Raw genomic sequence first — 11,864 nt, 5'->3', positions numbered from 1 at the left:
AGCAGTTTTATTACTTACAGATCCATAAGAAGAGGACAGCATGCCTCATAGGACCGATGGGAAGGGAGACACACATGCTCAACCAGTGGGAGGGGGACGAGACAGAGAGAGGGACTTGTGGGCCAAAGCCTTCACTGTGGTCCTGGGTGTTACCCAACCAGGTTTCTCTTGAAGAATTCTAATTGGCTGGCTTCAAAGTTCCCTGACATCCCACTGTGACTAAGAGGTGGTTACTGAGGCATATCTGCAAAGTATATGTGGGGTATAGGGGTCAATTGGATGAAGCAAGTAGCTTGTACCTGATGGTTCGATAGGGAGGTGGTCACCACAGGTGGTCATACAAGGCAGATGTCTGGACTGACCACATAGAGGAAGTGGGAGGAGGCAGAGAACTAGAAACTATCCAGGGTGACTACGCCCTGATTCTAGTATGAGAAGGTTAAACCTGTCCTCAGAATGGATAGTGAGGCCTTTGATATGTTCTCCCACCTCTTCATCAAGCATATTGACAAATCCTACTTCACCAACTTGTCTTGCTGTAACCTCCCGGTAGGTTCGCCTTGCTCGCTGCCTAGATAGAGCCAATTTATCAGGACAGGAGAACTGCAACAGAGAAAGAATTCACACAGAGCCAGCTGTGTGGGGGCCAGTTTTATTATTACTCAAATCAGTCTCCTCCAGCAGTCAGAGTTTTTAAAGACAATTTGGTGGGTGGGGAGGGGCAGTAAGTCAGGCAGTGCTGATTGGTCAGGTCAGAGATGAGATTATGGGGCTTCACTGTCTTCTTGAACTGAGTCAGTTCCTGGGTGGGGGTCACAAGATTAGATGAGCCAGTTTATCATCTGGGTAGTGCCAGCGGATCCATCAAGTACAGCATCTGCAAAACATCTCAAGAACGGATCTCAGGAGCAGTTTAGGGAGGGTCAGAATCTTGCCGCCTCCAGCTGCATGACTCCCAAACCATAATATCTAATCTTGTGGCTAATGTTGGCAGTCTAGACCTCAGGCAAGAAGGAGGTTTGTTTTGAGAAAGGGTTTTGTCTTTGTTTCAAACTGTAAATTATAAACTAATTTCCCCCCTTAGTTAGTTCAGCCTATGCCCAGGAATAAACAAGGACAGCATGGAGGTTAAGGACAAGATGGAGTTGGTTAAATTGGATCTCTTTCACTGTCTTAGTCATAATTTTGCAAAGGCAGTTTCACTGCTACCTGAATGATTTTCCTAACTTCTCCATCAATCTCCTGGAAGCCTTTCTCCTTAATCAATTTCTTCAACTCTGCCAGACACGTGGGAGCTTCTTCATCAGCAGATGTGGCCTCTCCAGTTACTTTTATGTTTTTCAGTCCAAACCTATTCCTCAATCTGTGTAGCTGTCCTTTACTTGCAGTAAATGGCTTGGTGTGCCTAATTTCAGGGGATCCCTTTCTGAAGTCTTCCCATAGGCTCAACACTTTCTGGCAAAACACACTGCGGTCAGTTGAAACACGTTTTCTATTCATGTCTCCCACCCACAAATGTAATGCCTTTTCCGTCTTTTGCTGTTGCACTTCAAACTACAAAAGTTATAGCCACAGTGCATGACAGGTGCTTAGTTAACTAGCAAGAATCTTTTTCCTTCTTCACAATTTCATGGATAATTTGTTCTTATAGATTTTGACAACCTCAGCATATGATTCTTTTTCTTCCACCTTTTCATTTAAAGAAGCACTTTATGGCTTCTCCTTGGCATATCCAAACTGTCAGCACCACAATTCCTGTGCTTTGCGGCCATTATGAAGTAAAATAAGGGTTACCTGAACATAAGCTGGTGTTATCTCCCATTATCGCTGCTGTACTACAGGTGCATCTGTTAACCAAGGCAGCTACTGAGTGGGTAATAGGTGGATACGGTACACAGCGGGGCTACAAAGAGATGATTCGCGTCCAGGGTGGGACACAGTGGATGGCCCGAGATTTAATCGGGCTACTCAGAACGCAGGCGGTTTGAAACTTAAGAACTGTTTAATTCTGGAGTTTTCCATTTAACATTTCTGAACCAAGGTTTGACCACAGGTAACTGACACTGCAGAAAGCATGAGGGGGGGAGACTACTGCATTAATATTAACATTTTCAAATATTACTTTTTGGTAATGAAGTGTGATTCAGGACCCTCCTTCTCAAAGATTAAACGAGATCACCAGGACCTCCGCCAGCTTCAGCAGTTTTGCACAACTCTGTCCTCCCAGCCTAGCCAATCAAAGCTACAGGTTGAGTGACGTCACTCTGCTGAACGTCCTAGCTAATTCCCGTACTCCTTTTCTCCGCCCTGCACCTCTACTATTTGTTACAAGTGGCCAGCAGCCATTTTGGATTTGGGCGGAAATGAAAGTAAAACTGTGCTGTTAAAAGCTTAAAAATTCAAATCAAGACAAATTTGAGCATTCGACGAAAGCATCCAGAAAGGGGACATCTTGGTGGACTAACTAGACCACTAGAGCAGTGAGTGAAAAGCGGTGTCGTCACGGCGCCCACACTCAAGATGGCACCGGCCTGAGACTCACCTGTGCGGCCGCTCTACCTCGGTTCCTGGTTCGTTGGCCTCAGCGGTGGTGTCGGAGGGAGGAAGGCGGGCCTTCTGTCCCGTTTCCGGACCCGTCTCTATGGTGTGGGAGAAACCCGGCCCCCAGAAGATTGTGGGTGTAGTGGCCACAGCCTTACAGGCAGGCAGGGGTGGTTGGTGTCAACAGGGGGGCCAACAGGGGACCAGAGCCAAGACCCTCGGCCTCCTCCCCCGCCGCCCTCCCGCAGGTAACAGGGAGCCCTGCGCTGCGCCCCCAGTCCTTGCAGGACTGCGCTGTGGGGGAAGGGGCCGGGCGGGGAGGAGGCGGCGGGCACGCGCCCCGCTCGCGGGTCTGCGCTCTGGCTCCCGCGCAGGAGCGAGCTCGGCGCGGCGCCGGCTGCCGGTTGAGCTGTGCTCTCCGCTTCGGAGCACCCTCCCCTTGCTGATTGCGGGTCGCCCTGTAATCTGCGCTTCGCGGGCGACCCCCGCCGGGTGAGGCGTCCGCGGTCAGAGCTCTCCAAGGCAGCCGCGGAGTCGGTCCTCGCGGGGAGGTGTGGAAGGTGAGGGGCCAGCGAAGCAAGAGCGGAGCCCCGGCCCCTCAGTGACCCCGCGGGGTCGCGGCGAGCAGGGCGAGGGTGCTCGGCTGGGCGGGTCACTGTCCCGGGGCGGCAGTGCCCGAACCCGGGGGACTCCTGGGGGCGCGCCCGTCCTCGGGAAGGCGGCCTGATTCTTGATCCAAGACCAGTGCCCGGTCCCCCAAGGCCCAGCTGGCTCCTGTCTTGGCGTAGTGCTTTCTGTTTAGAATAAAGATGAAACATTTTTCGGAAGGGCATATTCAGGAATCCATGTGAAATTCTCGGAGTGGGATCTCGAATTTTGGGGGTCACTGTTACTGCTGTTTTAAGGACCCGTGTCCTTATAAAATGTAATATCTTGAGCTGAAATCATGATTATTTTGGTCCATGAAGACATAATTGTGTATTGCTTGTCAACTAGCAATGCTGGACTGAGTTCCGCAGAGGGGATATATACCTGAAACAGACGAAAGCGAAGGGCCGGAGTAATGTTGCCGCTGGATACCAGAATATCAGCCAGTACAGTGCGTTCTTAATACTCACAGTGCAAGCCATTATCTTCGGAACTTTCAGGCTCAGGGAGCCAGGACCAAGATAGTCTCCATTAATTGCTGGGAAAAGAAAATATTTGGTAGAAACATTTCCCTAGAGTACACGGGTTTCTTTGTTGAGTGTATGGGTTGCCCTTTGACCTAGACAAGGGTTTTTGTAATCTACAAGCCGTCCAGAAATTTCATGTGCTGCCCAAGTAGGCAAAAGAGTGGAGGGAGATTATTAAAGGGAAGACTGATGCATATTCAAGTCAGAGACTATCAACTCAGTGTTTTTTTTTTGAGACGGAGTCTCACTCTGTCGCCCAAGCTGGAGTGCAGTGGCCGGATCTCAGCTCACTGCAAGCTCCGCCTCCCGGGTTCACGCCATTCTTCTGCCTCAGCCTCCCGAGTAGCTGGGACTACAGGCGTCCGCCACCTCGCCCGGCTAGTTTTTTGTATTTTTTAGTAGAGACGGGGTTTCACCGTGTCAGCCAGGATGGTCTCGATCTCCTGACCTTGTGATCCACCCGCCTCGGCCTCCCAAAGTGCTGGGATTACAGGCTTGAGCCACTGAGCCAACTCAGTGTTTTTTTATTGAGTGGAGATGCTAAGTGCTACAAAATACCTATTCTGTGATACTAGGATATCCTTTTCTACCTTATTGTGACTTTTTAATTTCAAAGCTAATGAGCAAGATGTTGTGTTTTCCCCCTCCTCAAAACAACAGGAAAGCATTTTGGAAGGCCAACTGTTTTTCTTACATTTCAATAAATCAATTTTAGCTGAAATATCATTTTTAAAGCACTGGCGGGCATGGTGTAATCTCAGCAACTGGGGAAACTGAGGAGGGCGGGTAGCTTGAGACCAGGAGTTCCAGGTTACCGTGAGGTAGGATAGCGTCAATGCACTCCAGGCTAGCAACAACAGAACCAGACCCTATCTCTATTAAAAAAAAAAACTGTTCATATAACAGTATTGGTGCCTCTTTAGATGTATTAGTGTGAAGAATTACTGCTTCAAACATTCTCAAATTGCAATGATCAGCACACCTTTTTAATTTTCCCCCAATAAAGTTTGCACTGGGGACATAGAATATAGTCCTACCACTCTCAGTATTACACTGATGGTATCAGTGAATTTCTGTCAAAGTTAACATGCTTTCAAAACAAGAAAATGGCATCCTTTCCAGTTCTCTCAAGAAATTGAGTCGTCTCTTTTAAATTTTTAAGTGATATTTTTTGAAGTCTTAGACCTAAAATACACTAAAAAAATGAATTTTAACTACTTCTTAACGCTGTTATAACTTTGTTAATTACTTTATAGTGGAATTCATATAAAATCTAAGGTTAATAGCTATTGCAAGGTCAATATTCCCACAAGGAAGTATTTCGCTATTTAGAAATAAGTAAATTAAATGTCCCTTTCTTCTGCCTCTGGTGACTGCCATTCATCTAGCCAGAGCGCTGACCCTGAATCCTGGTGGCAGTCTTATCTTCCGGGAGGACTAGTATTAACACTAAATAAACAGCATGATTTCCTGCCAAGAAGATATTCATTTACATACAGTCCCTTATTCTCTGCTTTTCTCTTATTGTGTGTTGATTTTGGAAAGCTGTGTTTAGTGGCTAAGAGAGAGGAGGTCAGACTAGCTTCAGATACTTTCAAAGGAACACTTCTGTAACTCACTCTTCCAGTCTGGCTGGCTTTTCAGGCAGGAGTTGGAGACCAAGTAGAGTTTTCTGCCTGTGAAATGGCAATTAGTTTCAAAGAACATAGACCCATTCAAGCTACCTGAGGGAAAGGGGGCTGGTTATAAGCGTGTCAATGGGATGTTAGGGTATCTGGGTGGAATTGGATTTGAGGCTGGGCTTCTGGTAACCTTGAGATGGATAGTAGCAATGTGCCCCCTAAGTATGACTAAGCTACTGTCCCAGTGTTTGCTTTTTTAAATTTTCCTACCAACGGACTTCCTCCGTGCTTGACAAATTTCTGACTTCATGTGGCTTTGGTTTGCCATAGCTCCAACTCTACCTCATAGCATCCTTCTACCTTCAGCTGTGCTTCTAATAGGCAAAAATTGTTCTTAGTTCAAATTCTTGGGGGAGACAATGATCTGGCCAGTTTATCTCTTCACTCAGGCCATGAGACTGACGACTAATTTGTGAATTGACCGCCCTTTGGCCCAGGCTAGGTACCTGACAACATTAACTGTGCCCAAGAAGAGGTGGCAAGATCAAGTGCTAAGCATGAACCTCCCTACTCAGCAGGCGGTTGTGACCGTCTGGCCAGACTCCATCTCCAGAATTGAGGGATTAACATCGTTGCTTTTACCCGTGGTCCCACATAAAGTTTTTATTTGTAGTCCCAGTAGAAAGGTGAATGTTACCATAGTTGCCATACTTGGCATTTTTTTAGTCCTGTTTTTTGCTTCTCTGTCATTTTTAAAAAAGATACATTGCCAGGTAGGTAGGAATTCAGTGAATTTGTTACAAAGCAGATTTAGTTCTTACTCTCAGAAACAGTTTTAGATTTTGAAAAGCTTCAATTTTAGATAGCTTTAGACTTTATACATGTGTTTCTTATGTAACGATGGTTGTGGATCAGTAGGCATTTTAAATTTTGTTCTAGGCATGTGTTTTGAGCAGCATTACATACCCGGTGTAGAAGGTGTTGTATGGAACTTCACCGAAGTGGGGAAAAATTCCAAGTAGAGGGTCAGTGTGTAATGATTATTGAGTTTATATTTGTCCAAAGAATACAGATTTTTAAACAAATTTTTAAAGGCCTACATAGAATTATTGGCTGTATTTGTAGCAGTTTGCTTTCTACATTGCCAGAGTTAGTAAGAACTCTATTTTCTAATTTTTATATTATGGTAAAGCCACCACTGAAAACTGACTGCCACAGATTTTTCAGACATACGTTGTTTGGCCTATATAGGTTTAGAAAACATTTGATCCAACATTGAAAAATATGGAGATTTCCACAAAACTATTCAGGCTGTTGGTTCCTCATGATAAGTGGCATGATCTGACAGTTCTGAAACTGCAGTCTTGGTTGGAACTCTGTGATAGCCATTCTCTTCAGAATGAAAGCCTCTCACAGTAGGTCCCAGGCACGCACAGTAGGTCCCTGTGCCAAGCTGCCAGTATTGCTGGGGCGCTGCGCGTCACCTGTTGTCACCCTGTGAGTTTGTATCCCTGTTGTCAAGAAAGATATGTTTATATTGTAGAAGATTTGGAAGGCGCAGGCAAGTGTGTGTGTATAAAATTACCTATAGTCTGACCTTCCACTGCAAACCTCTGTTAATGCTTCAACATATATTTTTCAAGTCTGTGTGTATGTATGCATATATTTCTTTTTAAAACAACTTTGAGGTGTAATTGATATAGAATAAATGAAAAAAGTGTACAGTTCTATGTTTTGACATTTATAATCACCGATTGCCATCATTATAATCAAAATAATGAATATATCCATCTTCCCAAAATTTCCTCATACATCATGATAATCCTGTCTTCTCCCTTGGTCCCTCTAACCGTGCCCCTTCGCTAGGCAAGCACTGAAGTATTTTGTCATAGTTGCATTTGAATTCTGTGTATGTGTGGGCTTTTTTTTTTTTTTTTTTAGCGTTTGAGATTATTTGAGATGATTGAGTTTTGTGTTTTCCCCTTTTTACTTGGGATAGCCTTGAAGAGTAGTGTGATCGTACTTTTTCTTATGTTTATTGTCATCTGTGTTTCTTCAATGAGCTGTTTTCCTTCCCGTTGTTGTACTGGTGTTTTAGTGTTTTACTTGGTTTATATGAGCTCTTCATTTGTTAATATGTTTTTCATATTAACAATGTTTTTCAACATATTAACATTAAAACAGTGATTTTCATCATTGTTATAAGTATTCTCCAATTTGTATTGTTTTTCTTTATAATTTTAAGTTATTTTAGACATACAGAAGTTTTATTGTTCTTGAATAATAAAGTTTTACAACATTTTCCTTAGGATATACAAGTGAGTTAGGAAGTATGAATTGCTTTATTCTATTTTGATTGCCTTTCCACTCTGAAAGTTTGTATGTGGTGGGGTTTGGGGAGGGACAGTAACTACATGTGACTACTTAGTAATGTGCATTTTCTCTAGAGTTGTTAGTTGTTAATTAACAACCATTGCTGGTAACTTGCTGAGCATTTACCATTTTTACTGTCAAACGTCCTAGTTACGAGGATCGAAGAAACTAGTAGTTTGGGGTGGCTGTGTCTGGATATCTCTTGTTGATGTTGCAGATAGGGATTTAATGTTTGAAATTGTTTTCTATTTTCTTTTAGATTTGCTTGGCTTTGAGGAAGAGTGGCAGTACTGCCTCACTGCATAAGGGATGGGATCAGAGAACAGTGCTTTGAAGAGCTATACACTGAAAGAACCACCATTTATCTTACCCTCTGGACTTGCTGTTTATCCCGCTGTACTGCAAGATGGCAAATTTGCTTCAGTGTTTGTGTATAAGAGAGAAAATGAAGACAAGGTTAATAAAGCTGCCAAGGTACCATAATAGGGGACGACTTAATAGTTAGTACTTTTTACTATCTTGTTTTCTTTTAAAAAAATATGAAATTAGTAAAGGTCAAAAAAAGTAAGATCATAAGGAACAGTATTTTATTATTTATGCCTTTCAAAACATTGCTCTTACTTCGTGGGCCTATTGCATTTGCATGACATGGTCGGGTACCATACTATAGCCAAACACATCATAAAACTCAGTATGATGGCTTTGGTTTTTTTGTTTTCTGAGACAGAGTCTCACGCTGTCTCCCAGGCTGGAGTGCAGTGGCGCCATCTCAGCTCACTGCAAGCTCCGCCTCCCGGGTTCACGCCACGATGGCTTTTATCATATTTTATTTTTCTGGTGAGAAAGTTAGGGAGACATTTTTATATAGCTAATATAAGATACAAGGAGCGATATAAGGAGTTAATCTTGTCTAGCAAAATTCTGTTAAGTATCGACAACATTCTGTAGGCTTCAGCTTCCTCCTTAGGGAAAAGATCCTTGTAGTTCATGCCTTGTAATTGCTGCTCCAGGCAGAGGGTGCCAGTGCATTAGCATGCTGTCTGTCACACTCAGGTGACCCTGGCCTCTTATTAGAAAAAAATGATGTTACTGTGGAATATAAGTCAATAAAATAACCCCAATTGTCTTTTTGAATTGGGGAAAATGAAGGCGTTAGTTGATGCTTCTTTGGATAGCTAGTACTTCGGAAATTTAGCCATTCAGATATATCATCTTCTAAAAAGGAAAATGTAGTTGTATTAGCAAATTAATTCTCCAGTGTTTATTCTGGTAGGCATGCTATTTTCAGGTTGAACTTGAGATCCTGATTTTGTTAGAATTAAAATCTCTATTACCTTGAGTCCCTTAGTAATATCAACAGGTATGGAACATTGATTTCTATTTCATAGGACTCTAAATTGTTTCTACTTTTTAACATGGTTATAAAGGATTGTATTAGTAATGGAATTTTGGTCTTCCATTGGTCACAACAGTTATTTATTTGATGTTGTGTTTTTGATCAAGCATGAAATTGTTATATGATGATTCCTAAAGAAAAAGATGTCTAACAGTTCTCTGGAGATGCATTTCCTAGTAATGCATTGTGGTAAAAAGTATAGCTGGCTGTTTTATTGCTAGGTAATTTTGCTTTTTGGTAGAACCACATTTTTGACCCTTTTTTACATCATCTAGATATGAAGAATTTTTTATTGTGATTTTACAAAAGACAAAATGCCTTACTTCGCTTTCTTGTTCTTACAGTTCATGTCTAACATGCCTGTTGTTATTTTTATCTAATAAGATTGTGCATATTGTTTTTTATAATAACTTAAACTGACTGTTATCAGCAAGGTACTAGAGATTTATCTTTCTTAGTTTTTTTTTCTTTATAAGATTTTTAAAAAATGGTGTTACCCTTTATGGTGCATGTACCAAGAAAATTGAATAACCTAGATCGAGTTTTTAAAGGAAAAAAACACAAAGTCCACTCTCCATTTTGGAGGACTTCTATGCTGAAGGAATTGCGAAGCTTGAGAGGGAAGACTTATTCCCCCTTAATATCCATAGATATCCTTTTAAGCCATGTCTGAGTCTTTGCACATAGTTCATCTTTGTCTCTTGGTAAGCCATTCTGTGGCTTTGAAAACCTCATATATGAATTTGGGAAATTTGAAATTGCAACAAAGTGATAACTTTAGATTCTCAGAATGTTTCTCGTAATCTTAAAAAACTAGGTCATAGTACTTGAGAAATGTATGGCATTCGATGTGTTAGATTTTAGGAATTTGATGTCCTAGGTATCTGACATACTAAAACAATATATTTAGCTTGCCTCACTTTCTCTAGAGTTTGGGTTGTTGGTCACACCTTTGGTAGTTTTAACGATTATTTCAAGCAGATATATAGTGTTTTCTGTGGCAGATGTTACTGGATAAAAATATACACTTTCTCCACTGTTACAAGTGAAAAACAGCAGTCATAGTACACCAAGATGAAATGCAAGTATAAGCTCTGGCCACAAAATAACATGAGAACTACTTAGTTCTATCTGACCATCTCATTTTATCTTGAATTCATCAGCTATAATTAACAGTATAATTTGCTAACTGATGATGATGACTCATATATGTAAGCCTATAAACAATGGTAAATTCTAAGCCCGTATTTGATGGCTGTAGTTTGCTGTAATCCAAGTGTTTAATTAGAGCTTTGTGGTAAGTTTATAAAAGCTTATAAAAATGATTCTTGAGTGTCTTTATGCCAGGAATCACATTGGACTATCTAGGAGTGGTATGTAGATGTTATATAAGTGCTCTATTTAGTATTGTTGGAGTCATTATGCTCTTCTCTATAATGGATTCAGGCTGTTGTGGAAGGGTTGGTCAACGTATTTAAGAATGCACATCGTGTGGGCATAACAAGAAATGGGAGAGATGATGGCTATGTCCGAAGGAGCTTGCATTCTAGTTGGGGAAAGCTGTTCTCCTCTTTCTCATACTGACTTTTTTTTTTTTTTTTTTTTTTTTGAGATGGAGTCTCGCTCTGTCTCCCAGGCTAAAGTGCAGTGGTTCGATCTTGGCTCACTGCAACCTCTGCCTCCTGGATTCAAGCGATTCTCCTGCCCTCAGCATCCTGAGTAGCTGGGATTACAGGCACGTGCCACCACACGCAGCTAATTTTTGTATTTTTAGTAGAGATGGGGTTTCACCATGTTGGCCAGGATGGTCTCGATCCCTTGACCTCGTGATCCGCTTGCCTCAGCCTCCCAAAGTACTGGGATTACAGGCGTGAGCCATCGCACCTGGCCCATGGTTGACTTTTTAAGAAATTACTTTTTGCCCTTCATAATCAGAATGCAGTGCCCTTATGTGGCTCCTGGGCACTATCCACTCAGAAGAACTTCTGAAGTATCATTCATGCCTCAGATATGATGGACCCACCAGATGGAATGGCCAGCTACTTGCCCCCACCACACCTTTCAGACTTCACTCTCTCCTTTTTCCTTTAATGTTGATAACCATCCAACCTGCTATTCTAAACTAATTATCTGCCAAAATCTCTAGTCTGAGCTCCAGATCCATATTTTCACTTACCTATTGAACATTTCCACCTAAAAGTTTTATCAGTACCTCAAATGCAAGCTCTGCACAATGGAATTCTTTATTCCTTTACCTTTCTGCGTTTTATTGTTAGTTTATGATCTAACCTTCAGATAGTGGACATTTACCAAAAAAAAAAAGAAAGTATCTGCATTTTGTCTTAGATTTACATCTTCAGAGAAAAAGGAATAATATTTTTCCCTGAAGGTCCTTGTTCTCTAGTTTAGGCATCTTGGTCATTTTATAACATATTTAACAGCATGAATTATGGCTTTGTCCCATCTAAAAGCCTGCAGGTGGATTTGGGCTGTAATGCTGAGTCAGTTAACTTTGTGTAGTTCTCAAAGTGAAATAGCAAATCAGAGGCAGAACAGCAATAACAAGTTAAGCCTCTGAGGCTTGAATGAATTCTCTGGATAACTGAATCATAACTGATTCCTGATAAATGGGAATCATTTATATTTAGGGATAGAATCTCATACTTAAGATCCCTGTTTGGGTGTAGATAAATATCAACAGTGATAAATTATATAATACTATTCCTATTTAACAGTAAAGGTCCTTACTCAGAATCC

At 41.9% G+C, this 11,864-nt stretch overlaps 1 protein-coding gene across 7 annotated transcripts in view; it reads left to right on the top strand.

Annotated features, from left to right (window-relative positions):
* The first annotated feature begins 2,622 nt into the window (after positions 1-2,622).
* Positions 2,623-11,864, top strand: part of SCYL3 (SCY1 like pseudokinase 3) — a 58,643-nt gene continuing 49,401 nt past the window's right edge. For 3 of the 7 annotated variants that reach the window (XM_010361047.2, XM_010361038.2, XM_010361065.2), the window contains exons 1-2: positions 2,655-2,789; positions 7,971-8,185. In XM_010361047.2, coding sequence (XP_010359349.1) covers positions 8,021-8,185 — 165 coding nt within the window. In that variant the 5' untranslated portion in view covers positions 2,655-2,789; positions 7,971-8,020. Of the gene's footprint in view, positions 2,790-2,962; positions 3,102-7,970; positions 8,212-11,864 lie in introns of those variants that run through there. The other 4 variants (XM_010361030.2, XM_030935497.1, XM_010361056.2 and 1 more) reach the window with 4 other exon arrangements.

Source organism: Rhinopithecus roxellana, chromosome 8 (genome assembly GCF_007565055.1).
Source record: "Rhinopithecus roxellana isolate Shanxi Qingling chromosome 8, ASM756505v1, whole genome shotgun sequence".
Taxonomy (NCBI): domain Eukaryota; kingdom Metazoa; phylum Chordata; class Mammalia; order Primates; family Cercopithecidae; genus Rhinopithecus; species Rhinopithecus roxellana.
Note: the sequence above shows the minus strand (reverse complement) of the source record. Positions and strands in the feature narration are given on the sequence as shown.